This window comes from Muntiacus reevesi, chromosome 4, assembly GCF_963930625.1.
Source record: "Muntiacus reevesi chromosome 4, mMunRee1.1, whole genome shotgun sequence".
NCBI classification, from domain to species: Eukaryota; Metazoa; Chordata; class Mammalia; order Artiodactyla; family Cervidae; genus Muntiacus; species Muntiacus reevesi.
In genome coordinates this window covers 162927936-162955333 of record NC_089252.1, presented here as the reverse complement: position 1 = coordinate 162955333, position 27398 = coordinate 162927936, and the positions used below count along the sequence as shown (strand labels likewise).

Below are 27398 nucleotides of genomic sequence, written 5' to 3'. Positions count from 1 at the left end.
AGGGACCCCAAGAACCCAAATATTTTAGCACAAACGTCATTGTGCTTTCCACTAGCCATCAACCTGGCTCACCTTCCTTCCCTGCCAGGCTTTGTAAAGAGCAGTCTTGGTTCACTTTCTCCACTTCACATATGCTGTTCAACCCAACGGAGTTCGGCGTCTGTCACCATCACATTGAAATGTCTCTTCCTAAAGTTCCTCAGATCTCCCAATTATTGAGTTCAGCAATCTCCTCTCAGGTTTTACTCGACTGGTCCTTTCTGTAGATTTTGTCACTACTGTCTGCCCCCAGCCTTGAACAGTTTTGGCTTTATTATCTAACTCGGTCTTGGTACCCTTGTCCTCCTCCTGTTTTCTGGAACACCCTCCTATTTTCCTTTGCCGACTCATTCTTCAGCTCACCGTTTAAATACCTGCATGATTCTCCACTGCCGCGCTGTTCTCCTTCCAAACCTCATTCTAGTCTCACTGTCTTCTGCGCTCTACAGCCTTTCACATCTGTATCTTTAGCCAGGGTCTCACTTCTGAGCCCACATATTTCTCTGCCTCCTAGGTAGTTTCACACTAGACTGATTTTGTTATTTTCCCTGAAAACATGCATGATGGGCATGATCCAACTGGTCATACAAGCTGGAAATCTAATCATAATCTGACCCTGCGCTTCTCCTTGACTCCCTCACAGGCACCCCGGTCACCACAGTCAGAACTGTGCTCCCTCAGTCTCTCTATAATCTCTCTCCTGACCCCCAATCCCACTGCAGTCATCCTCATTTAGAACCTCTAGTCCCGTCCATAGTCTTCATCTGGTAGTCATCCTCATTTAGAACCTCAAGTCCCGTCCATAGTCTTCATCTGGTAGACCTGCTTTCATCTTCCCTTTTATCCCTCACCCTCCAGCCTGTTCCAGAGCCATCTGCCTAAAACACAAATCTGATCATGTGCTCTTTATGTGATTCCCCATCATTGTGCCATTCAAAATGTCCCAGCAACAGTGCCACTGCCATTTAGAGCTATTGGGTTACTTGACAACAAGACAAGAAAAGCAAGGTAACTAGTGACCAAAATCAAATCCACGTTTGAACAGTACTTCGTGTGCGTGTGTGCATGCACACTCAGTCATGTCTGACTCTTTGTGACCCCATGGACCACAGCCCGCCAGCCTCCTCTGTCCATGGAATTTTCCAGGCAAGAACACTGGTGTAGGTTGCCATTTCCTGCTCCAGGGGATCTTCCCGACCCAAGGATCAAACTCATGTCTCTTGTGTCTCCTGCATTGGCAGGTGAGTTCTTTACCAACTGAACTATAGCACATTGTGTTTACATTTTATTAGCCTTATTTGTCTTCATGGGCTTCCCTGGTGGCTCAGACGGTAAAGAATCTGCTAACGATGCTGGAGATCTGGGTTTGATCCCTAGGTTAGGAAGATCCCCTGGAGAAGGAAATGGTTACCCACTCTAGTGTTCTTGCCTGGAGAACCCCATGGACAGAGGAGCCTGGCAGGCTACAGTCCTTGGGGTCATAATGAGTCAGACACGACTAAGCAACTAACATTTTCACTTTCATTTATCACTATCTTCATTGATTTTTAGCATCTATAGATTGATTCCAATTTTATATATATTCTAAACTTGCTTTAAGTATCATTTTTGCTTGAGGTACCACTCATTAAAGCTGAATGAAGCATAGGGAAAATGTTTGCCAAAACCAATGACTTTATTCTTGTCATACTTACTGTTAAAACCATTTACTTGAGAGTTTGCCACTTGAGAGTTTGCCTCTTGAGACTATTGCTTGTTTACAGTAATGAAATCATGTCATCAGCATATGGGGGATGCTTGTCCTTATATTTGCTATGGCAGGAGGGCCAAAACACAAGAAATTCTCAAATCACATTAAGCAAATATAAAGTTGAAAAGTCGTCTAAGAAACTTCTTTCCACTGAACTGGTCAGGGAGGAGACTATCCTGCCTGCCTGATTCTAAACCTAGAGGGCACTGCAGAGGCCAGGAAGTAAGTGCTAATCTCATCTAGTTAGCCCATAATCACGTTTTAGTCAGAGTCAAATCTAAAGCAGTTAAAGCTGCTAAACCTTACATTAATTTTGGTATTTTTTTATGAGTAAGGTAAAAAATAATATAATTGTGATTAGTGGAAAAAATTATAATGTAAAATCTGTTGCTTCTTTCCATAAACTATTAGATCAAGGCACTAAAATCTGCAGGCTATTAAAAAGAATCTCAGCTTCTTGATGATAGACTGAGCATTTGTTATTCAGTTGCTAAGTCATGTCTGACTCTTCCCTACCCCATGGACTGTAGCACGCCAGGTTTCCCTGTTCTTCACGATCTCCCGGAGTTTGCTAAAACTCATGTCCATTGAGTCAGTGGTGCCATCCAACCATCTCATCCTCTGTCACCCACTTCTCCTCCTACCCTCAATCTTTCCCAGCATCGGGGCCTTTTCCAATGGGTCGGCTGTTCACATCAGGTGGCCAAAGGATTAGAGCTTCAGCTTCAGCTTCAATACTTCCAGTGAATATTCAAGGTTGATTTCCTTTAGGATTGACTGATTTGATCTCCTTGCTGTCCAAGGGACTCTCAAAAGTCTTCTCCAGCACCACAGTTCGAAAGCATCAATTCTTTGGCGCTCCGCCTTCTTTATGGTCCAACTCTCACATCCGTACATGACTACTGGGAAAGCCATAGCTCTGACTATATGGACCTTTGTTGGCAAAATGATGTCTCTTTAATATGCTTTTTAATATGCTGTCTAGGTTGGTCATAGCTTTTCTTCCAAGGAGCAAGCATCTTTTAATTACATGGCTGCAGTCACCATCTGCAATGATTTTGTTTATTAAAAGGAATCTCAGTCTCTTGTTCATGATGATAGACTGAACATACATGTTTGTTTTCCTGTCTTCCAAGAAACCTCATTAAAGTGACAATTTTAAAAAGAAGAAGAGGAGGAGGAGAAGAGGGAGGAGAAGTTAAATAGGAAAAGAAACCAGTTGCAAAGAGAGTTAGGGAGTAGCGGGATCTAGAGCAGACAAGAAATTGTAACCAATTTTCCCAAGGTGAGGGAAAATGGGAGGAAATACATTAATGGGTATGGTTGATTAAAGAAAGATACAGCCCAGAATATGTGCGAGAGTTGTTTTGAGATGCCCAGCAGAATTATCAAGAGGCAAACAGGGGACTGACAACAAGGTGTTGAATTGAAAGTCTGAAGAACAGCTAGACCAGCTTCACATCTTCCCCACTTTCATATTTAGACTGACAGATCATCAGTTAGTCACGTGGAAAAAGAAAAAAACCCAGAAGACTGCTCTTTTCAGATATTAAACAGCCTGTCTGGGAGAATTGGTGCTGTTATCGAGGTATTGTGCTCCAAAACGAATCATTCTTCAGTCAGCTATTCAGAGGAACCCTATGACTAACAAATTCTTGGGCATCAGCAAATGATCGCTGTGTTCACAGAGCTCCCAGTCAGTTTTTCTGTTCAGAGCTAAGACCAGTAAGGAAACAAACCTGTACTGTACCTGAAAGCAGAGGACCTTGCATAGTATAGCTGCGGACGATAACTGACCAGACCTCCATTCTCATAGAGAAATGGCCGAAGATCACCATCGATATACCAAGAAAACTGAGAGCATGAAAGACAAAATCCAAGACAAAGAGAACAGTTACCCTAGAGAAAGCAGAGAGATTTTAGAGAGTAACAGAAAAGCTAAAATAAAACAACCCACTAATTTATATTATCAGGGATATTGGAAATACTTCATATATAAAAATAAGATGATGCTGTTAAAAAAAAAACACCACAAAATGTAAAAACAAACAAAATAACTGGAGGCCAGGAATAAAGTGAAAGAGTAAACTGCCAGAAGGTACCTATGATTTGATGTCATTTATATAAATCATTAAACATTTAGAACACTCTATATTGTTTATGGATATTACATTGCAGAAAATGAATCAGAACAAGTGTTGGGGCGGAGGGGCTGCTCAGTCATGTCCGACTCTTTGCAACCCCATGGACTGTACCTTCCAGGCCCCTGTGTCTGTGAGATTCTCCAGGCAAGATGGAATTGGGTTGCCATTTCCTTCTCCACACGTGTTGGGAATGGTACATAAATGATTATCTTTGTGGTACTAGGATGTATAGGAGTAGGGAAGAAGGTTGGAGGCAGATCTGGCTGTACTTGTAACATTTCATTCTGTTAGAAAAAGAGAAAAGTTGAAGCAAATATTTTTAAAAATTATTATCTGTCAAATCTGGATAATATCTGTTAAATCATGGCTGCATATTATATTTTGTAAACTTTTGCATATCTTTAAAATATTTGTAATTAAAAATTCAAAAGTTTAAATACTGAATTACAGAAAAATTTTGTACAATTGTATAGTGAAAATCACGGTCTAAAAGAAAAACAAAAGAAAACGTGACATGCCTTTTAACATGGGATGCAATGTAAAAACGGGCAAATGTTTGACTTTAAGCATTCTGAGATTATGACAATTGGACCATCCAGAAGGAAAGATAATCCCAGAACACTTCAGCTCTGCAGTAAGCAATACATGTATAGTCATAATAATATACAGGCTGCTTGCTCATTTTCAACTCTTAGGGTTGATCTATAAAGACATAGAAGACTTCATTAGCATTAGGCACTGGAAAGGCAGGAAAGAGTAGGTGGAGGGAGGATCCGAGCCCTAAGGAGAGCCAAACAGTATTAGGTTACAGGATAGTCATGCATTCATTCAGTCGTTACATAGTTTTTAAATAACATTCTTACCTTGAAGGCACTAAGTAATTGGCAATATGAGCTAAATCGCTCAGTCGTGTCCGACTCTAGGACCCTGTGGACTGTTGCCCACCAGGCTCCTCTGTCCCTGGAATTCTCCAGGCAAGAATACTAGAAGCAGGTCGCTATGCCCTTCTCCAGGGGACCTTCTCGACACAGGGATCAAACCCTGTGTCTCCTGTGCTGGCAGGCAGGTTCTTTACCACTAGCGCCAGCTGGGAAGCCCAATTAGCAATGCAGAGGTGAACAAATTCCCTGCCTTTATCCAACTTACATTCTAGTTCAAGAAGCAGACGTTACCAAACAAGATTTTAAAAGAATTATCAATAAAAGGAATGTAACTGTAAAAATTAGAAGGGGGAAGGAAGGGGAAAGGAAGGGGAGACAGTGTAAATATGAACACTGAGTCATAATTCACAAGAAAGAATCATTTATAGTTCATAAACAGCACTGTTCAATGGTGAAATGTTTTCTATTTGTGGAAAATAATGGTGGAAATATTCTATATCTGTATCTGTGTTGTCAGTGTCATCACCATTAACTACGTGTAACTGTTGAGAACTTGAACTGTGGTTAGTGTCACAAAGAAACTGAAATTTTAATTTTATTTAATTTTAATTTGACTTGTGACATGTTCCTGGGTGCTACTGTATTGCACAGCACAGATTTAAAATGAAGGGATCAGATAGCATGTGCATATTTTGTAGAAATAAATAGAAAACCTGTTAAACATGATTGTCTACAAGGTGGGGAGAATTGAAAGGGAACATTTCACTGAGTCATCTTGCACTGTTTGATTTTCTGCTACATGCATGTATTTGGTTGATTAAACTTTTGGGTCTTTGAGGGGGAATAGAGAATCATCCTTTTAAAAATGTTATTCAAGTTATACCTGAAGTATCAACTGAAGTGAATAACTGGGCAAGAATCAGAGCTCTAAGCTTCAAACAATTTTTGTTAATAGGAGGTCTCCATAGAGAGCTTTATTATTTGGCTTGAGATAGCTAATAAGGTAAACACTGGTCAGTGAGGTTAATAGTTTCTGGTTTCAGAGAAACTAAAAAGTACAAATTTTGAAGTACGGTTCTAGAATTATAGAGCTGTGAGAATTGCTATCTGCAGAAAATTATATCTGCAGATCTCCAACTTGTGTCACCAAAACCATGCTCAAATATATATCATCATTATTAAACCATCACTCAGGCCCAAGTGACCTTATTTTTGCATTTGAAGATAACAAAATACTTGTCATTACATTTCAATTCGGTGTATTCTTGGTCGTGGGTAGTTTCTGCTGTGTTCTACTGATGGGTCATGCAGCTAATTTACTGAGGTTTCTAATCTTATCTGGGGGTTGAGGGAGGGGGTAGGGGAAGAGGAAGCTGTATAGCCATCCTTGTTAAATGGAGAGTAGAGGAATGACGACCACTTTTTCTAGACATGGTACAGATGGAATTGGCTTCAGCTTGTTTATAATCTGTTGCTTGTTTTAACAACTTGTTTTGAAGATATTTGAGAGGAAGGAGGAAAAGGTTGGAAGAGAGAGCTAAGCAAGTTTTTCTCAGGGGGCAGTTGGAATGAAACATTTTAAATCTGTGAACAGTACACTACTTTTGGAGAGCTGTATCACTGTAAAATTCTGGGTGCAAGTAGACGTAAAGCAGCTTTGTTAAGTTACATTACAAGTCAGCAGGAATCATTCTTGCTACTGCAATCTAAAAAAAAAATCCATTCTAGTGTAGGTGGTAGCAAGCACCAAGGACCTACTGTTAATAAACTAGATCACTTACTCTTACATTCGAGATGTAAATGAACATATCCTGTATTTGCATCACATTATACCAGCATATACCATAGACATGAAGTTATGTCTGCAGATTAATTGGCCTGATGTTTGGATAAAATTGAAGCAGAACTGCCATATTCCAATTGGTCGGTATGAAGTGTAATACTTGTAGTTATTTGCTATTGAGAGAGGAGAATTCTTAGAAAGGAGAACTATTTATTGAATATAAGTTGTTCTTGATATTAACAGGCTAATATCTAAAAGGTACAGGTTATGGTGTTGGGAATAAAATGATAATCAGCCCATATCCAAACTCTTTGAATGGAAAAAAAAGGATGCACTGGGGCTAGGGTGAGTCAACTCTGTTTATACAGGTTTTCACATGTCTTTTCTTTTAAAAAGTATATGGAATGCATCCAAAACAAATACTGTTTTGTTAGATGAGAAGACCAAAAGGGAAATCCTAGAGAAAGGAGGATGGATGAGCTTTCTTTAATGTCAAAACTGACAAAAACACATCTCCCCCTCTTTTGCTCAAGATAATTTTCTCAACAAGACCCAGATTGCTTCAGTCTTTGCCTATCACCCTTTGAAGCACTTTCCTTATTATTGGGAGTGGGGGCAGGGTTTCCTTTGAGGATTTTTACAGCAGTGAAGAGTTCCTCCTTTAAATACTTTCACATGATGAGGGAATTCCGCTTTCAAAGTGCTGTCATCACTGTGGCTTCTCTGCCATAAGACGATTTATTCTTGGGTGAAGGTCCTTCTTAGTTTGATTGTCAATAGGACTTACTTTTCTGATGGATTCTCTTTCCACAGAGCTTGCTTTTCTGAGAGATGCAGCAAATGGGCTCAACATGCTCTTTTGTTCACCTTACTGATGAAGTTGACCAGTGATTCTCTTTTGAACTGTGTTCCATCATGTACGCTTATGGACTTCACTGTGGCTCTCTTTGTCAGTCTCCGCCAATTAAGATGTGGGTGACATGTCCAATAATCCTTCTTGAAAGCTATATCTCTTCTGCAGTGCAAAGGGACACTGTGATTTTGTGATGTATAGCGTCTCTCCCAGTGTTTAGATAGCACCATGGTAAATAACAAAAACTATTCAAGTGTCAACAGTGTTCCCAGAAACATTGAAGTCTTTTGAGAACCTGTACTCCATGTCACTCCAGATCACCCTGCTCAACTCTTAGTCTTCTGGAAAATTCTATAAATATTTAATTCATGGAAGCAAAATGTGTAGCTGTATGGTTTCATAGCTCATTTGAAAGCCGTTCTCTCCCCTCCCCAAAATCTTTAGTAGGCAGTGATTCACAATTATTAGAGAAGAATTAGAATGAAGAAACCCCAAATAGAGCAGATAGTTTTCTCAATATTATTGCCTAAATGTGAGCTTTTAAGTCTTCCTAGCCGTTTTAGATAAATGAATAAAAATCTTAACTATATCCCAAACTAGATGACATCATTTACATCGTTACTCTTGGATTTTCCCTTTAAACAGTTTGGCCTTTAGAAGGTGCGGGAATTGGCATTGTCTAGGGTGCCCATTCACTATCCCCTTCCACCTAGCAGCTCTTAAGTGCAACTGTGTATGTATCAACTAATCCAGACTGGCGGTAAACATAATTCTTAAAACTTACAGCTTCCTTCCTGCTAGAGTGTTTAAATGATTGACCTCTCAGCCCTTCACTGAGGAAGAAAGTGGAGCATAAGTAGAGCAGCTAGACTAAATCAGCTGTAGATTAAGACAGATTCTAGTTTTGGCTTTGCCACTTCCTGCCTGAGTAAGGTTGGCAAATAACTATTCCTTCTGCTCCCCGACCCTCTCCCCGCACAACCCAGTGAAGTGAGTAACCTAGACAATCGTTATGTGTTTTTACCACCTTAAATAAATAATAAGGATATTTCACCTAGATAGAGAGGCTTAATTATAGAAATTGAACCAAATTGGGTAGTCCAGTGAGAGATTAGAACTGTTATTCCTTAATCTGGTTTTGTAAAGGAGTGTGACTATGTGCTCTCCTCCTATGGACTCTATGATGTCCTATAAATATTCATTCCACTTTCTTCTATTGAAAATCAGTTGAAAATCAGTTTAATAAACATTTTAGCTGTACCTCTGTGCTGTATATCATGGGAAACTCTGAATATACTGAAGTCAATTACCTTCAAAATGCTCACCACCTAAGCAGGGAGAAAGCATGAAAACAAATCACAAATCTAGTGTGATGAGTAGAACAAGATAAGTACACACAAAACCTAGGGGTAAACATGAGAAATACATATATATTTCTCTGGATCTATTTTAAATTCTAGAAATAGGAAAATGTGTGTCGGGGGGAGGGAGGTAGCTTTATGGTAAATTAAAAAAAAAAACCCTCCTGACTCTTTACCTGTTTACTGCTGAATCAAATATGTCTCCTCGTAATATTAGTTGCTATAGACTGTAATCAAACAAGTTAAGACATGGAAGGTTTTCAAAAAAACCCAGAATGTTCTCTTTCTTTTCATAGATAAATTATTTTTCAGTGTCTTAAAACACTGGAATTCCCTGGTGGTTAAGACGGTTGAGTCTGCCTGCAACGCAGGAGGCCCGAGTTTGATCCCTGGGTCGGGAAGATCCCTTGGAGAAGAAAATGGCACCCCACTCCAGTATTCTTGCCTGGAAAATCCCGCGGATGGAGGAGCCTGGCGGGTTACCGTCCACAGGGTTGCAAAGAGTTGGACACAACTTCACTTTCACTTAAAACATCACCACTAAGTTCCTCTTTAGTGTTGGTAGCCTGGCCTGCTGCAGTCCATGGGGTCGCAAAGAGTCGGACATGACTGAGCGACTGAACTGAACTGATTGGTACTTCTGTCTTTAGACAAAGAAGAACACTGAAACATGTCAAGTAGTCATTAAAAACCAAATAGTGTAGCCCAGAATATGTTGAGAGTCTCTCTGGAATTTAGAAAATGGGGAGAAATGAGTTTTCTTAAGGATACTAATGTTTCTTAGCATAATTAGGTTTTGTGGATTATTATCCTATATCTACTAAGTTAAGGTTTTCTTGGTGATTTGTAGCAATCTTGAATTAAAATCAAGGAATTGGAAAGTGTATAAACTCCAGGTGTTAAATCTAGCACTATGAAAGCTGTACTGTTGCATGAGGGGAGTGCGGGGTGGGGAGCTTGGGGAAATCTAGTATAAAAACCTGGTCTGAGCTAATTTGTTTTGTTTGAAACTGGAAATCATATTGTTGAAATTTGCATTCTGTTTTCTTTCAGTAGGTGTATTAACACAAAGTACTCTGCTTTTAAAGGGCTTCCTCCTTTCTACAGGAAAAATTTAGCTTCTGAAAAAAGAATTGCACAAGCAATTCAGCAACATTGCACGTCTTTCATCATTTTAGGAATACAGACTTCAGCTCAGTAACTCCAGACATATTTTCTGGAAACATGTAAAAACAAGCCCATGAGTACTGAACGTAAAACCTGGGTACACCCATAAACATGTGTACAATCTCAAGGTCTACTTACCACTGAGTTTTTTTTTTTTTAAAGCTGTGTGCATATTTTAAAAATCACTAGAGTAAATGAAAATTGTAACAAGATGCTGTTTGAGAGAAGGAGCTGCCTGGAGAGCCCTGAGGATGCCGCTCTGTGACCGTCCTATGAAGTGAGCGCGCCTCCTGGCCACCAGTAGATAGCACCTGTGTTTCCAGACAGCCTCCTGTAGCTGTTCCGTTGCTCAGTCACATCTGACTCTTTTTGAACCCATGGACTGCACAATGCCAGGCTTCCCTGTCCTTCACTATCCTCCTGGAATTTGCTGAAACTCACGTCCATTGAGTCGGCAATGCCATCCAAGCATCTCACCCTCTGTCGCCCCTTCTCCTACTTCCTCGGCATTTCCCAGGATTAGGGTCTTTTCCGATGAGTTAGCTCTTCACATCAGGTAGCCAAAGGATTGGCTTCAAAGCTTCAGCTTCAGCATCAGTCCTTCCAATGATTGTTCAGGGTTGATTTCCTTTAGGAGTGACTGGTTCCATCTTCTTGCTGTCCAAGGAACTCTCCAGAGTCTTCTGAGAAATTAGATTAAGATGGAAACAACAGAATTAAAAAAATATATATATTTTAACTATCCAAGTGTTAGTCACTCCGTTGTGTCTGACTCTTTGCGACCCCATGGATTGTAGCCCACCAGGCTCTTCTGTTCATGAAATTCTCCAGGCAAGAATACTGGGGTGGTTAAGCCATTCCCTTCTCCAGGGGATCTTCCTGACCCAGGGATCAAATCTAGGTCTCCTGGGTTGCAGGCAGATTCTTTACTATCTGAGTCACCAGAGAAGCCCTTAACTATCCAAACTAAGTACTAAAAAAAGTATGGTTCCTAAAGAAGTATGGAATAGTTAAAGTTAACAGCCAGATCAATTGGATTGTGTTTTGGGGGGAAAAAAATCACACCATAAAACTCATAGTGCTTTCGAACTATGCCCGGTGACTCTGAAGATAAGACCAAGAGGCGGAAATGGTAAAAGAGAGCTTTGGAAATTTGGGGATGTGCTCAAAACTATTGGGTGTTCTAAGAGTGTCTCATGAAACATAAATCTCAATGCAACTATAATCTGGATGTGAGGAAAAGGTTATTCTTAAAAAATCGTTGCATTTTTTGCAAAATACTTTAACCTTTGGTCTTCGGCCTTCCTTTTTTCAGGTTGAAAAAGTTAAGCATGATTCATGTACTAAAGACTTCCTGTTTATGCTTAGTATTCATTTTAGAGTTGCATTCTAACCCATGGTTGTATCTCTCTCTGTTTCCATTCTTGTGCATGCTCTGCCCCAGGTTGGCCTTCATTCCACGACGTGATCAGTTCTGATGCGGTCACATTCACAGATGACTTTTCCTATGGGATGCACAGGGTGGAGACCAGCTGCTCTCAGGTCAGTGTACGCCACCTAAAAACCCAAAATGTTGCTCATTCTGCCTTGCAGACACTTCCAAGACTCCTGGTTGTGCTAAATATAGTAACTAAGGCCAATTGACCCATCACAAAAGGGACAGACAAACACAATGAGGTCTCTGTCAGGTCCTAATGATATCTCAGTCTTGAGGAGTTTAGCAAATCCTATTAAATGTCAGTCATTGGCTTCAACGCTAGTAAACAAAATCACTGGTAGGAAAAATTCTTCTCATTGACTCAATACAGTGGGGAGTTGAATGAAGATTTCGTTACACGGCTTCACATGATCTGACGTTTCACGTGCGCACTCATTGTTCCATCATCATACCTCTAATGGTAATGATCCCAACATGGTCAACAAAGACCCTAGAAGCGTCTCTCCTTGGATGGATGTGAGGAGGGAGGTTGGAGAACAGAAGGAAGAAGAGGAAGTTCAGTGGCAGGCTGTGCGAGGGCAGAGAGAACGTGCGAGAAAATAACTTCTTCTATAGGTCTCCTAGAAATAGGCTTATCTTCATTTCCAAGGATGTCCCTTTCACTCTCCTCTGACTGAATCACTGCTGGATCAAAGTGGAAAGTGAACATATGTTGAGGAGGAGGCAAAAATATAGTTAATCTGTCATCCCAATTAAGAAACTTGAACTTAAACCCAGAGACCTGGCCAGAACCTTCTTGTACATAGAACTAGACCAACTGCACATTCTAGTCCAGAGTAGGTCATCCTGCTCCACTTTGCTTTAAATAAGTGAACGGTACCGAAACTCACCAATGCTAGAGTGCGTTGCTGGGGGCTGTCTCTTGTGCAGATTAGAGGTGGAGGGGCGCCGTCAGGCAGCTGTGAGTGCAGAGGGATTGCCACGTGAGCCTCCCTCAGCATTCTTCCACCTGCCCTTTAACCCTGTTCATCAGCCACAGGAGTTTTAGGGAGGAGGTGGCATATTTACTACCAAGTAGGGAGGAAGATTGGTTTGAACCTAACCATCTGATGAATTTCTATTTTATTTTATTTATTTTTAAGTAAAGCTGGCAAGTGAACTGTCTTCTAAGTATGAGGACCACTCTCTCCCTTGAAAAAGTAGGCTGTATATCTTATCTAAGTCACATTTTCCATTCACCCTCACTTCTCAGATCTGAGTCTAAGCCAGAAAGTGGTACTTTTTGATCCTGGGTCTCACCCTCAGAGATATCTAATTTAATTGGTCTGGGTGATGTCTGAACATCAATGTTCTTAAAAGCTCCCAGGTAAATGCTCACAGTAACCTTCTGAGTAGATAATGTTGTTCTGTCTCATCTTACAGTGGAGGAAACTGAGGTACAAGAAGTGCAGTTACACTTGTATAAATATTCATAGATTGAACTGAAACTTGAATGTTTAGCTCCAGAGCTTTTTATGGTGCTCCAATGGATAGGTGAGTAGATAGATACAAGCACCATAAGAAGTCTTGTTGAAATAAGAAAAAAACAAAAAACAAATCCTATGATCCTCCAGCAGTTAGTTTAATTCAATTCAGTTCTGGATTCAATTGAATGTTTATTCTTCATAACTTCCACAAAAGCAAATTGCGAATATCTACCCAGGAATCTAAAATATTTGACAAAAAAGTGAGATAGGATGGTACACAGTCATTTGTAACTTAGGTACATAGTATTTAGTAAACCTCCCTTAAGGCTAATGGTTGTGGGGTATTTTTTTCCCCTTTATTTTTTTAAGCTGCCTTAAAGGCTGTTGTATGATTGCTCCTTTTCTTTTCACTCAGAACCTATTTTCAAACGTTGAGTTCTATGAAAATCATATGAAAGGGGACAGAAAAAGTGGGGCATAAGATCATAACTTTCCTTCAGGGCCTACTCTCTGAAGTCTTTGTGACTAATTCTTAAAATTCACAGTTGGAATACACTTCCTCATTTCTCTGTGCCAGCCACTGAGGCGACATCAGCGGGGGTCAAGATAAGGCTGTTAGTAAAGTGTCCTGCAGGGACCGAAGAGGAACGAAACCACAAACGGTGCCCAAATCAGGCAGCATTCATAGCAGACACCACCCTAACCCGGCACAGCTCTCGGCCCTCGAGCGAAGGCCTAGTGACTGTTACTGTTCTTTGGGTACAGTTGGGCAAAGCACTAATTCTCCTTTTCAGCCTCTTTTTCCACCACCTTTATTTCTCACGTAAGAGAGTGCATCTTGCCGACGATGCATGATGCGTATGTGGCCAGTCGTGTCCGACTCTTTCCCACCCCATTGACGGTAGCCAGGCTCCTCTGTCCATGGGATTGTCCCAGGCAAGAATAACGGAGCGGGTTACTATTTCCTCCTCCTGAGGATCTTCCAGACCCAGGGGTCGAATCATGTTTCTTTTGCCTGCTGCATTGGCAAGTAGATCCTTAACCACTGAGCCACCTGGAAAGCCCAGAAAGTGCTTGACCCTTTCTTAAATAGAAGTCTTCACTTTACAGAAAAGAGCAAGGGATATTCGTTCTGCTTCTTTCTTAAATGTAGAGAGAAAGGGAGGGAAATTTGTTCCACTAATGCATGTGCAAAAGTGTATGCTTTGGGAAGTAAGTGCCACATAGAAAATAATCAGGTTCCAGCCCCAAAGAATCTGTTTGCTGGGATCTTCCCCATGTGGACAGAGTGGGCCTGCCTGCCCCACTTCAGGCTGACAGCTCACAAAGCCAAGAGTGTGCATCTTGCCTTTCGGTTTCTTTGTCTCTTAATTTGTGCTTGACACAGACATTTATTTTTCTTTGTTTTACATTTTTCTTTAGTTTTCTCTTTTCCGTTTTCTCATTTATCCTTTTTATCTTGACATGGGGGGGTGGGGGAAGTGATTTAATGGTTTCCGTACTAGAGAAACCACCTGTATCTTGCTTCCTGGTTTCTCATCCTTAATACTGTTTATCACTATCAGTTTATCTTCTTTTACCTTTTATTCTTTCAGTTTATGTAGTCTTCTACTTGCAACTTATCTTTTTTTTTTTTTAACTTTTGGATGTTGACATGGTAACTTATCTAATTTGCTTCTCCTCTTAATAAAACTCTTGTGTTTTGAGTTTACATGGCTTGTCATTTCTCTGGACTGAATTGCATCAAAGGAGTTTGTGTTGTGAAGAATCTGTTAGTTGTTTTCAGTATCTTAGAGACATTTTCAGTTGGACATGTTATGTGGAATGCTTCTTTCTTTACGGTAAAGATGGAGCATCTAAACAAGAAGACCCTTTCACTGCCAACTTAACGCCAATAAACTGAGCTTCTGTGGGTAAAACCAGTAGACTCAACTTGCCTGCAAGGCAATATGGTGATTTTTTATGGTCTATGGGTCTCTAATTCTTGCGTTAGTACTTAGAATTCTTCTTCTTCCATTTCTCCTTTTTTCCCCTCCCCCGTCCCCCCTTCTCTTCCTCCCCTGTTCCTTCTTCATTGTTATATGAATCACACCATGCGGTTAGGCCTCATATTTGGGTGCATGCATGCATGTTAAGTCGCTTCAGTAGTGTCTGACTCTTGGCGACCCTATAGACTGTAGCCTGCCAGGCCCCTCTGTCCAACCAAGAAAACTAGAGTGGGTTGCTGTGCCCTCCTCCAGGGGATTCTTCCTGACCCAGGGGTTGAACATGGGTCTCCTGAATTACAGGTAGATTCTTCATCATCTGAGCCAGCAGCAAAGCCCCATAGTTGGGTAGAAATGACGAACACACTGGGAGCCATGCCCACCACCTCTTTATACTGCATTGTAACTTTTCCGTGTGCCCAGGGACATCTTAGGTTGTAATATTTTAGTAAAATTCTTATTGAGAAAGTTAAGATTTATTCAGTACTGTAATCACTTTCCAGAGAACTATTACAGTCAGGTCCTTCTGAAAGGGTCTCTGTGCTTCTTTAAGTTGACACAGAAAATAAGCAAGGGTAGTAGAGCGTCTTTACGTCATCAGGATTCCTGCTTCTGAAGGAAACTGGTTATCCTTTATATTCTGATGTTCATTGCAACTATACTTATTTTGCTTTATCATTCTGTCTACTAAGTTAAGGAATTATGCTCCACTTATCTCTTCCAAAGTGGAACTTTATCCTAAATCTGCCCGCTTTGGGGTGGGCATAGGTAGGTATCTTCCCCCCTGGCTGTAGCAATTTGCTAACAAATCTCAGTTATAAAGAGTTTTCCTCAATTTTATATAACTTACATTTTTAGTTAGTGATAAAAATATGTTGCTTCTAATCCAGTTTCACTGATGACTATCAATTAATTGCTTGACAGCTTCTCTCTAAATCTCCAACCCCAGCCTATTAAGCAACGTTGTCAGGAATTTAAATTCAGTGGAAAGAGGTAAGATTTGCATGATATAAGCTGCAGTTCAGCAAGATAAGTCCCTCCTGGAAATACTTGGGGAATTCTTCCTTTTTTAGATCAAATTTCTATGTCTGCAGCAAATGGGAGACCAATAAATCACTGAACATTTTCTAATAATCTGGGAGGAAACCACCAGAACCCTGAGTTTACCCAAGCTGGACTCTGTTTATGACTGCAGCTATTACGGTTTGAATCTATGGTAGAGTTCTTTAGTTTGTTTTAGATCATTATTAATTTGTTCTAAGTCAGCCAGATCAACAGAAAGGTAAATATCCACCAACACAAAGTATTTTTCAAGAGTTGAGCAGTTTTGGGTAAAAACCCCAAACCTTATTAATCTTTTGCAGATGACAACTCATATATTGCTGATGATTAAAGATACCCATGTGTTACAATAGGGTTTCAGACTCACAGCCCCCTCTCTCTTTTTCTTGATCTTTCAGTAAAATCATAATGCTAAACTGGTGACTTCACAATCCTTTCCTTGGCAAAAGATTAATATCACAAGCACAGAGGAAAAGAGCCCTACTTACGCACAAGTGTCTTCAATAACAGTGGGAGAAAACAGGATACTACTGGCAAAGTCAATTGCTTTTCTTCTTAAAACTCTTTTCTCCTTCCCATCCTGCCCCATGCGCCCAAGTGTAAAAGCCCGGCTTTGAAACCGCTTCATCTTGTAGATCAAACACTTAAGAGAAAATGACAACAATAAAGCCTAAAACATCCTAGGAATAGCTGGGAGAAAACCCTCTAAGACAGTTGGAAATACATCAGTGTGGAAATATGTAACTGGGTTGAATGCACTATTTGTGTTTCCTATGCACACAATTGAGAATTGCAGTCAGATTTTAAGGAATTACGTTAAATTTGATGCCCAATCACTTCTTTTGGATGTGGCGGGGTGGGGTGTGGGCGTCCTTTCCTTTTGTCTTCTGCAGCTTCTTTAGTTGCCAGTTTTTCTGAGTGAGAGGCTTAGGTGATAAAGGATGCCTGTGGGAATTTAAAATTTTTCTTTTGAACAATGCTTATCTCATGCTTCCTCAGAATGAGAGCTAGAATATCCTGTCATCGTTTGTATTGTACCTGTAAAAGAAAGAAATGCATAACCACCTTAAAACAACTTTGAAAATGCACACCAAAGCTTCTACCCTGAAATAAATGATTAACAGCAGGTCTCAGAGATTTCTTCATCGGGCAACCAGTTTGTCTCAGTCACAACCAGGTGTGCTAAGCGAGCCCAACACATTGCCAGTTGGCTGGGGCAGGGGAGGCAGCGCTCGCAGGCGGCTAAAGAAACAACGTCACTGACAACTTTCATTCATCATCCCAGCCTTCCGCCAGGGGTAGAGGGTGGAAAGAATGGGCTCCATGTGCGTTCCCCTCAGGGAGGAGCCTTCAGGGCTTGTGCACTTTTAAAAGAAAGTGAGTACTCGTCTTTTGGACTGCAAGGAGATCAAACCAGTCCATCCTAAAGGAAATCAGTCCTGAATATTCATTGGAAGGACTGATGCTGAAGCTCCAATACTTTGGCCACCTGATGGGAAGATCCGACTCATCGGAAAAAACCCTGATGCCGGGAAAGATTAAAGGCAGAAGGAAAAGGGGATGACGGAGGACGAAGATGGTTGGATGACATCAATAGACATGAGTCTGAATAAGCTCCGGGAGTTGGTCATGGACAGGGAGGCCTGGTGTGCTGCAGTCCATGGGGTCACAAAGAGTCGGACACGACTGAGCAACTGAACTGAGCTGAACTGTTATGGGAGGCTGGGTGTTCCTGGGAGGAAGCAGAAATGGTACCGTGTGGTTAGGCTTCCTCCAGACAAATGGTCTTACAACTTTACAGGCAGCCAGATGGGCATGTACGTGGTGGGGGTGGTAGTTCAGTCTCTAGGTCGTGTCCAACTCTTATGACCCCGTGGACTGTAGCCCTCCAGGCCCCTCTGTCTGTGGGATTTTCCCAGGCAAGGATACCGGAGTGGGTTGCCATGTCCTTCTCTAGGGGATCTTCCCTACCTTGGGCTCGAACCCTGGTTTCCTGCATTGCAGGCAGTCTTTATAAACTCAGACACCAGGGAGGCTCATGTATGTGGTGACACAGATATAAATGAACACCTTGCTCTTCCCTCCAGCTGGCTCAGACCATAAGGAATCTGCCTGGAGTACAGGAGACCTGGGTGGGGAAGATCCCCTGGAGAAGGAAATGGTGACCCACTCCAGTATTCTTGCCTAGAGAATCCCGTGGGCTACAGTCCAGGGGTTCCTAATAGTCAGACACGACTGAGTGACTAGCGCTGTACTGCGCTGCTCCTCCCTCACTTATGTGAGCCTGGAGTGAATCTTCCAGAACATCTTGTGCGAGCATGATAAGCAATCACTCTTGTTTTTAGGGGACCCACATATTTTCTGAAGATTTTCTGAGGATTCCCTACCCTATCCCATCGTCAACCCATACAGTTATTTGCAAATGATTTTTGTTGCCTTTTCCCAAATATAATTTCTCCTCCTCATCTCCCTCCCATTTTCTCTTGCGTGGATTAGGGACGTCGAGAATCTGTGTTTTTCTTACTGTTTAACCAAAAAATTAGTGTCAGATCTAGCAACTGAAACTGCAGGCTGATAACCAACTCAAGTCCAACAGGTTAAATTACTCTAATTTGGATTTTTAAAAAATGATTTGGGGAATGAATGATCTGGGCACTAAATACTACAAAGTGGCGTTAAGTATACTGTTGCTATGCTTTATTTTTGAAGTAAGATAAAGAGAACCATTCGCTAAATATGCTGGAGATGATTAATAAAGGCGCTATCATTTATTTTTGCCCAGATAACTGTATTCTCTCATTAAAAAAAAAGAAAATCTATCTGAGGCTTTCATGTGAAAACTCCAGCTCTCAGATGCCGAGTGATCAAAGTGCTGGAGCTGCACGTGAGATCAGTAATTGTGCACACATACTGGTCACCGAAAGCACCAGTTCCTGCTGGCCCGCACACTGACTGTTTTGGCAGGCAGAAATAGGTGCTTTCCTGTGTCCATTGGGTAAGCACATGTATTTTCACTGGTGCATCTCAGCTGCTGATGCCTGAAAATTTGGCCTCAATTGTTTATAGAGAGGAAGAGCAATCTGAGCTGTCAGCCTTGATATTACCTAAACCTGCATAAAATGTGGGAAAATAATGCAAGATTTGTTTTTTAGGCCTGTTTCATATTTTCCAGGCAATAGATCAAATCAGTTCAGGGTTCATTTTTAGTTCTTTAATAAGCTGACACAGTATGTTGGCAGTAAAATAAGAATGCACTTTTAACATGGAAGTGCCATGTAGTCGAAGTCGCTATTTGTGCTATTTATTAATAGTAGAGAGCCCTCGAGAGTCGAGCTTAGCACTTTCAATGGGGAAACTGAGATTCTAGCCCTTTCCATTGTAATAAGCACCGTCCTTCACTTCTCTCTCATCATCTCCGTTTGGTATGGAGGGACAGAAAACCCCATTCCCTTGTCAAGTCCTGCTTTATTTCCCTGCAGTTTGTGTTTTATACACCAAATGAGCACAGTGAGAAGAATTAATAAATCATCTCTGTGCCTCTTCTCGCATATTCTTCCCTAAATCTTGACTCCTCCATCTGCTTAAAATGTTCTCCCCTAGATATCTGCTCCTTCACTTCCTCCAGGTTCTTATCCCAAAGTTATCCTAGGAGAACTACCCTTGACCACTTGACCTAAATTGTCAGCTCCCAGTCTGATACTGTATCACTTTCTCTCTGTTTTCATTTTTGTGGGTTTGTTTTTGTTTTGTTTTTGCTCCTTAGTGTTTATTTCCACCTACTATGCTTACAGTTCCTTATTACCTTCGTGTTTTCGGTCTCTACCAGGGGAATGTAAGCTCCATGAGGCCACTGCCTGTACCTCTGGAGTCTGGGACAGTACCTGGCATAAAGTGGGTGCTCCATACATATTTGTGGAATGAATAAATAGGGGTCATTTGCCCCAGGCTTTGATCTCTCTTTTACGTGATAAACTAAGGATGTGTTTTCGTAGCCTGTTTGAATGTGGTGCACTCGAGTCCTGGTGGGCTGCCGTCTGGGGGGTCGCAGAGTCGGACACGACTGAAGCGACTTGGCAGCGGCAGCAGCGATGTCTGCATACCCTCTACCCTGTCCCTGCTGAGAAGGGTGGGCGGTAGTGAGTGTGACCTGTGCGCTGGTCTCCGGGAGCTGCACCCAGCGGCAGACTGGTGAGCCAGCCTATCTGGGACACTTTCTCTGGGCTGGATTTCTCCTAAACACCATCATAACCACCACCCCTCCTTCTGCCTCCATCGGGACTCTCTGCCCCCTCTCCTTCCCCAGCGTTTTGGATAGTCAGTAGCATGGACTGAGCTTGACAGCTTGTTCCTCCTGCACATGATCCAGTTCGCGCAGGAAAGCAACCCGCCTGGTACCCACCTCTCCGAGGCCAGAAAAAAGGATTGTGCGTGGACTAGTGACATTTCCATTCGCCACGCTGCAGTCCTGGTGACCGAAACATAAATCTGTTGCACCCTGCCATTGCTCTGCTGGGTTCCAAGAACATCCAATGCTTTTCTGATGTTAAGTTTTACTGCCCATGAAAACAAACACCACCTCCCTCAGGGCCGGTTACACAGTATCTTTTACAGTGGACTTCTGCATATCTGAAACCCACCCGTCCAAAGCCAAAAGCAATGCCTGGGCGGGGGTGGGGGGGTGGGAGGGGATGGAGATTTTATTCTGCCATGTTTCTTACAAGGGGAGATCAAGGGTCAATTCAATTCATAAAATTACCGCAGTCATTTTTCAGCTGGCTGAGAGGCTTCACAGATCAAAAAATACAGTGGCTCCTAAATGATTTCTGATATGCACAATTCTAGTGTTTTTTATTCTCAGCATGTGGTGCAAAGCCTGCCAGAAACCATCTTTGTAGCTATTGACAGGCAGATTAGAAATCATCCACGATGGTTTCCATCATTTCTCTCCAGGCCGGTCATCCATTTAAACCGCTGCCTGTGAGCTCCCCTCAAAGCCTGCTTTGTACACGCTGGTGACCTACAGTTTGTTCTTCCCTTGCAGTGCGGCGCTCACCTCGGGCACATTTTCGACGACGGACCTCGTCCAACCGGCAAAAGATACTGCATCAACTCGGCGTCCTTGTCGTTCACCCCTGCAGGGAGCAGTGGCGCCCAGGGGGTCAGCGCGGGGGGCAGCCCGGCCCCCGGTGACAAGGCGGAGCTGTAGAGAAGCGGCCGGAGGCGGCGACAGAGGAAACAAGTGTACTTAATGCACAGCTTATTAAAGCAAATCCCATAGCGTTTATCTCAGATCTATTTTTTCAAAACTAGAAGGGCAGTTTTATGCTACTGATATTTTTCTTCTTGCTTAAACAGAGGCCCTGGCCATCCATGCATCTTGCTGGTTGACTAGATGGGGAACCGCAGATCTTGAGTGAACTCAGAGATAGCTTCGTGAAACTTCTTTACAGGCCACTTACGTAGCATTTGGCATTATTTTCTTCGCCCACATAGCTTCCTTTGCTTTCTTTTATTCCTCCCCCCCTTGCTTAAGAGGCAGAAGGTGCTCAGTCTTCAGACAAGAAAATCAAGGTCTGCTCTGCAAAGCAGAGACCAGGGCTGAGGGATGGTGGGGATGCTGAGACCTGCAAGGCACATGGCCTGGAGGCTTTGTGCAGATCCACCTAAGATAAGGATGGAGTGATGTCTTCTGAGACTTCTCAGCTTTGTGGAAAGTTTGAGCTAAGGTCGTTTATTCTCACTAAAAGGGTGTGAAGGTCTAAAGTCTTTCCTTATGTTAAATTGTTGCCAGATCTGAGGGGGCGCCCTGAGTGTTGTGGCAGAGAAGTAAACATTACCTCATGGTTAGGCCTTTATTTTTATTTTTTCCTTGAAAACATCAGACTGTAAGATAACTGTAAAGTGTTGAACCCCATTTTGTCCAAAGTTCACAAAAGAAGAATGCCTGCCATTGCCTTTTGTAAGTCTGTCTCTCCACACCTAATACCAGCTGCAGCTGGAAGGGCATTTTGGTGACTTCCCCACGTAAAGTAAAATATTGGGAACAACACACTTCATTAAGGCAACAGAATAAGAGAGAAAGCAGAGAAGGCTGAAGAGGAAGCCTGGGGGTTAGACGTCCAGAGCCCCGCAGAAGAGCTGACCACAAGGCCCCAGCAGAGCCCGGGGTGGGGTGGGGGGACCCTGTACACTGGGCCAGGTGACCTCCTAGAGGATGTTGGGGCTTCAAATAGAAACAGCCAGGAGCTCACGTCCCACCCTTGACACCAATCTGCTGTGGGACGAGGGACAAGCTGTCTGTTCAGCCTCTGCATGCCTATTCTTTATGTATAAATGCGGACTTAGAATATTTGTAAAATAATTGACACTCTCAGGGGAAAATTACTGTATTGCTCTACAATTAAGATCAGTGTTGTAGAATTAAACTGATCTGGTTCTAATTGCCGCAAAGGCCGAAGCCCAAGCATTTGAAATGGAAAGAAGCAGAGAGGGGGCTGACTTAGCTGATTGGTATGGAAACAGTTGGGCCAAGAGCCAGAAAATTTTCTTTGTAGCAAGATGGCTGGTTTTACTCTAAGAAGCTTGGCTCGGCTCGGTGGCTGTATAACATTTAGTCTGGTGGGATGGATGTCATTGAGCACAGTAAGGTTTTTATGGCCCTGAGCGATGGGGATACGCATTGGTATTGCCGCCAGGTGTGAAGATAACAGTGGATGACTGATATATATTGTGTTTGTAGCCTTGAGTGCTAAGCCCAAAGTGTAGCTTTTAAAAAAATAATATTCTGTAAATTTTTTGAAAGCTTATGAAAACTGACATCTTTCCGTATCAGCCCCAAGACCAAAAATAAGAAAGAGAAACACGTGACAATCTTAAAGAAATAATGAGGAACTAAAACAGAAGGTTGTGGTCAATCCAAGTGTCAGGGCGGTCACGTCCACATCCTCTGTGTCTCTCCACACACCACCTGGTGAGGCCTGACCTCCGGGTGACCTTCACTGGCACGTGGGCCGCACCTTTGCCATTCCAGGTTCATTGTGCTCTTCCTCCCTCGGCTCCCAGACATGGCACCTCAGGTCCTCGGGTCACTCTGGAGTTCACAGGTTTCACTCCCCTGAGACATTGAATTTAAAACCCGTGAGGCCTCAGCGTGCAGACTATCCTAGAAGTCTTTTCTGACCTCACAGAAGGAGTCCCAGCATTTCCCAGCGACGCAAGGATCCCTAAAGAGACAGGCCTCCCAGGATATGTCCTTCCCTCGTGTGGTGCATCCTTCGGAGGCTCACACACCACTGCTTGAGTGGCTCCTGCCTCACGTGGTGGCCTGCCCTGGGGTCTGCCGGACACAAGCCCCAGGGCCGGGGTAGACAAGGAGGACAAACGAGGGGCTTTTCCCTCTCCACAGACACTCTGGATTTTCATTGCTCCTCCGGTTTTATTGTCGGGCTTAACACTCCCCTCAAAAAGCTCGTCTTCTAATGCTTGGTCTTTGTTTCAAGAAAAGCCAGTTTTCTTCTACCACATTTTCCAGCATCAACTTTAAGAAAAATGCAACCTCCATCGTGAAAAGAAAGTGGGGTGTATGCATGTGGTTTAATTTCAGGTTGCTTTTGAGTTTAAGTGGTATCGAATTTCAGTATATTTCTGTCTTATGTTAAAGAAATATATTACTAAAATGTAAGTGAGCAATAATGTCAGCTGTCGAGCACTAGATTTATTTTTGCAGGATATGGAGTGCAATGAACTGAGTCAATATGGGGAGGTGTATGTGATCTGTGGGAGTTATACCATTTAACATAGGAAATGCATGGGACTTTCCCTCCCTGCACTCAGGCCCTCTCTATACCATTAGGAGACACAGGTTTCTTTGCCGATGTGTAAAAATGTTATGTCCGTACACTTAGGTAGAATGGATCTGAAGAAGGCAGCAATTCATGTTATACTAGGGGACGTTTCTATGTGTTCAAATTTTTCACTTTATAGATAAATTTAAATTCAATGCAAATGACATGGCAACTTGAAAGTCTCCATGTTCATTGAATTGAACATGCCTTGCTTTAAAATATGGAGTATGATGAAAGGGATTAGCGTTTTTTCTGAAAGTCAAATACTACTTTTGCCTTAGACAGCTTTGTAATAATATTTCTCTAAGCAATTCAAAACTTTTGAAAAATGACATGAAATTTTCATTAAAGACTGTTTTCCTATGTTTATTGTATATGGAAATTATTCAATAAAATTTCTTTATAAAAATGTTTTCTTCTCTCTCTGATTCCTAAAGACTCTCTTCTTTTTATCACAGATGCACAGACCATCCATTGGAGCTTGCCGCAGGCTGTTCTGTTTACCTCTTTACCCAGCTGACGTGTCTCTTTATAGAGAGGGCCTTTATCTGGTGTGACCTTCATAAGCGAGGCTCTGAGAGTAGGGTCTAGGCCACTCTCCAGACCTCAGGCCCCAAGAGAGGCCTCCTGGGATCCGAAAGGTTGGAGAGAAGGGAAATATTTACAGGATTATTCTGCCTTCACCTCACCTCCGCAGAATCTTCAGCAGCTTGCATGTATTTTTGTGCTTAAGACGTGGACTCTGGCAAGTTGCATCATAACTCTATAGCTGGAAATGTAGGAGTGATACCATGTCGATGCCTGGGCTGCTGGTAGAGAAATTGACAGGAGACTTACTTACAGTGTCATCAAGGGCTGGTTTCCAGGGAGATGTGTTAGGGGTATTTCCCCACTGCTCACAAAAGATTCGCCTTTAAATATCTCTTAACAGAAGAGTTTTAATACAGTGTTATTTGTTGTTAAATTTTTTAGTTTAATGTTTTGGTTCATTGTGTTGATTTGTTCATTTGGAGAGGAGAATTGAGGTGATGAGGATTTTTGTTTTTCGGCCAGTTCTTTAAGCTTCATATTCCTGGGATCCTAAACTTCACAGACCAGCAATTTCATGTAGTGTACCTGAGAACAGCGCTTCTCAGAGTGTGTCCCCAGATGACAGCACCAGCATCACCTGGGAACTTGCTGCAAATCTGAGTTTTCAGGCCTTCTCCCATGCTCACTGCATCAGAAATTGTGGGGTAGGGCCTCATCAATCTATGTGTTAGCAGCTGTCCTTGTTATTCTGGAGTTTGTTCAAGTTTGAGAACCACTGCCTTGGAACTTCCCATGAAAAAATATCATTTAGCATTAATTCTAAAGGCATTTCTATCTGACCCTCCAAAATGGCTTATTTTGTCATCACTGGTTGTCTCTCTGTAGAAGTGGGTCAAACGGTTTTCCCAAAACTTCATGTCTTTCTGCTATTCCTGTTCTTCATCGCTCGTTTGTCTTGTTCTGGAAGACTAACTGGTTCTCATCAAGCAGCACCACCTTAGCTCTTGTTCACACATCTGAGTTAACCCTAGATTGCCTGGTGGCGCTCGCCACTACCTCTTTAGAACATGGCAGGGTTTATCTCAGCAGTTCCAAGAACTAGAGGACAGATGTCACTGCATAAATTTACATAATGACCATTCCCATTTCTTTCATCATCACTTTTTTAACCATTAGAGGAGATTTTTACAAAAGGGCCATATACCCAAATCGTGACTCCTTTTTATCAGAAATCTGCTGCTGTTACCCAGATCTTAACATTGAAATGACTTCTAGAAGATGCTGGTATTAAAAAAAAAAATATCTTGGGACAGGCTTATAAGCATCCTGTAATGACTTCTTACCAGTGTTTATTGTTTGTTACATAACTGATAGAAATTTAACTGTTTTAATGTGAGACCTGAAGAAATGCCATAAAAGAAAAGTCTGTAAAAAACTCTTCCTATCCAGTATCTCCCAGAGGCTAGCCTTGTCCTGGACCAACCTGGAAAGGGATTGGCCGAAGGTAATTATAGGTTCTAAACCAACCTACTCTATAAATTCATCATGCAAGTAAGGGGCTTTTATGGAACCATGATAGGATAAGGAGATTGGAGAGTTAGAAACCAAATCAGATCCTCAGGCCTACCTGAGACTTAACCCTAATTTTTAGATTGGTTATGGAATCACACCCTTGTCAAATTCTGGATGCTAGAGAACCTCATTTTTATTTCAAGGTTTGCAATTTCCCTCCCTCCAGGATTACCACCACCACCATTCCCAGCAAACACACACTCACCCTAATCATCCAGGCTTGTTAGGAACCAGACAGATTTTCAGGAGTGAGTAGCAAGACAAGTCAGTAATTTTTCAGTACTTACCTCAGCACTGTTCCGACAAGGTAAGGGAGTAGAAAGGTGTCAGAATAACTAGAAAGCAAAGTAAGAGAATGTTGCGAAGGCAGGCCTATCACTGATAATCCTATCGGCTGGAAAAGCCTAGAGTCACTCACCTGGGCCCTAGTAAGCTTCCCACAGACAGCTCCCTTTTCCAAACCTGGCCAGAACCTTGTGGTTCTTATTACGGTTACAAGACGCCCTCAGCAATAACTGCCTGGAAACTTTGAAGCAAAAAGTGTATTATTTATGAGCCCTGGAGAATAACAGGCATGCCCTGGGACACACAGTGGAGTTGCAGGTAGAGAAAGAATGAGTGAGCACAGCTTTTATATTGGATTGAGGGTGGAACCCTAGGCCTTCATGGGCTCACTCTTTACTGATGAGTTTAAAATGTAAGAGCTAGAATTTAAAGCATGGGGAAAAAAAGAAAAACAAGTGGCCCAAGTGGCCAGTTATCGGAATCAATCAGGATCTCTAGGGCAAAGGAGCCTGGGTTTGGGCAAGGGGAGGGGGATGGTGGAAGGGGTGGGGAGGGAGAGTTCCTCTGTCCTGTCTTTTCAGTCATATGCCTGGCAAAATGTTTATTCAACCCAGCCCTCTTTGAAGTGGATGCCTTGGCAATGGAAGCTTAAATCAGACATTTACGTTGCAAAAGAAAAGCCAACTGTCAGGGCTTATATTACAGTCTACCCAGTGATTCCAGGCATTCTAGTCAATGGCAAGGACATTAAAGGCCAAGGTAGCTGATATGCTAAAAGTCAGGGGTAGGGCATGTTGTAAATAGAAATTGCACATGTAAATTGGATTATAGTAGCAAATATTATAATAATTATACAGGCAGTAGTGTGAAATCCTAGAGGCACCTGTTGCCCTAAACTTGAAAAGTCCGGTCCTGAAAATAGATCAGGGATCTCAGGAACCCTGGAAATCTGTTCAAAGATTTGGTAAGATTGTGGAATATTTTAACATCTTGGGCCATCTGGTGTAAAAAAGTTTGAGCCTGCCCTGAGTTGGTGAAAGTGAAAGTCGCTCAGACACGTCTGACTCTTTACAATCCTATGGACTATAGTCCCTGGAATTCTCCAGGCCAGAATACAGGATTGGGTAGCCTGGCCCTTCTCCAGCAGATCTTCCCGGTCCAGGAATTGAACTGGAGTCTCCTGCATTATAGGTGGATTCTTTACCAACTGAGCTATGAGGGAAGCCCTGAGTTGGTA

The 27398-nt window shown here is 42.2% G+C and overlaps 1 protein-coding gene across 1 annotated transcript in view; it reads left to right on the top strand.

The window, feature by feature from the left end:
• The window catches only part of MSRB3 (methionine sulfoxide reductase B3), a 170317-nt gene extending 146135 nt beyond the window's left edge, over positions 1 to 24182 (top strand). The window contains exons 6-7 of the mRNA XM_065934698.1: positions 11423 to 11520; positions 20971 to 24182. Of these exons, the coding sequence (XP_065790770.1) occupies positions 11423 to 11520; positions 20971 to 21135 (263 nt within the window). The 3' untranslated portion in view covers positions 21136 to 24182. The remainder of the gene's footprint in view (positions 1 to 11422; positions 11521 to 20970) is intronic.
• Positions 24183 to 27398: the final 3216 nt, after the last annotated feature.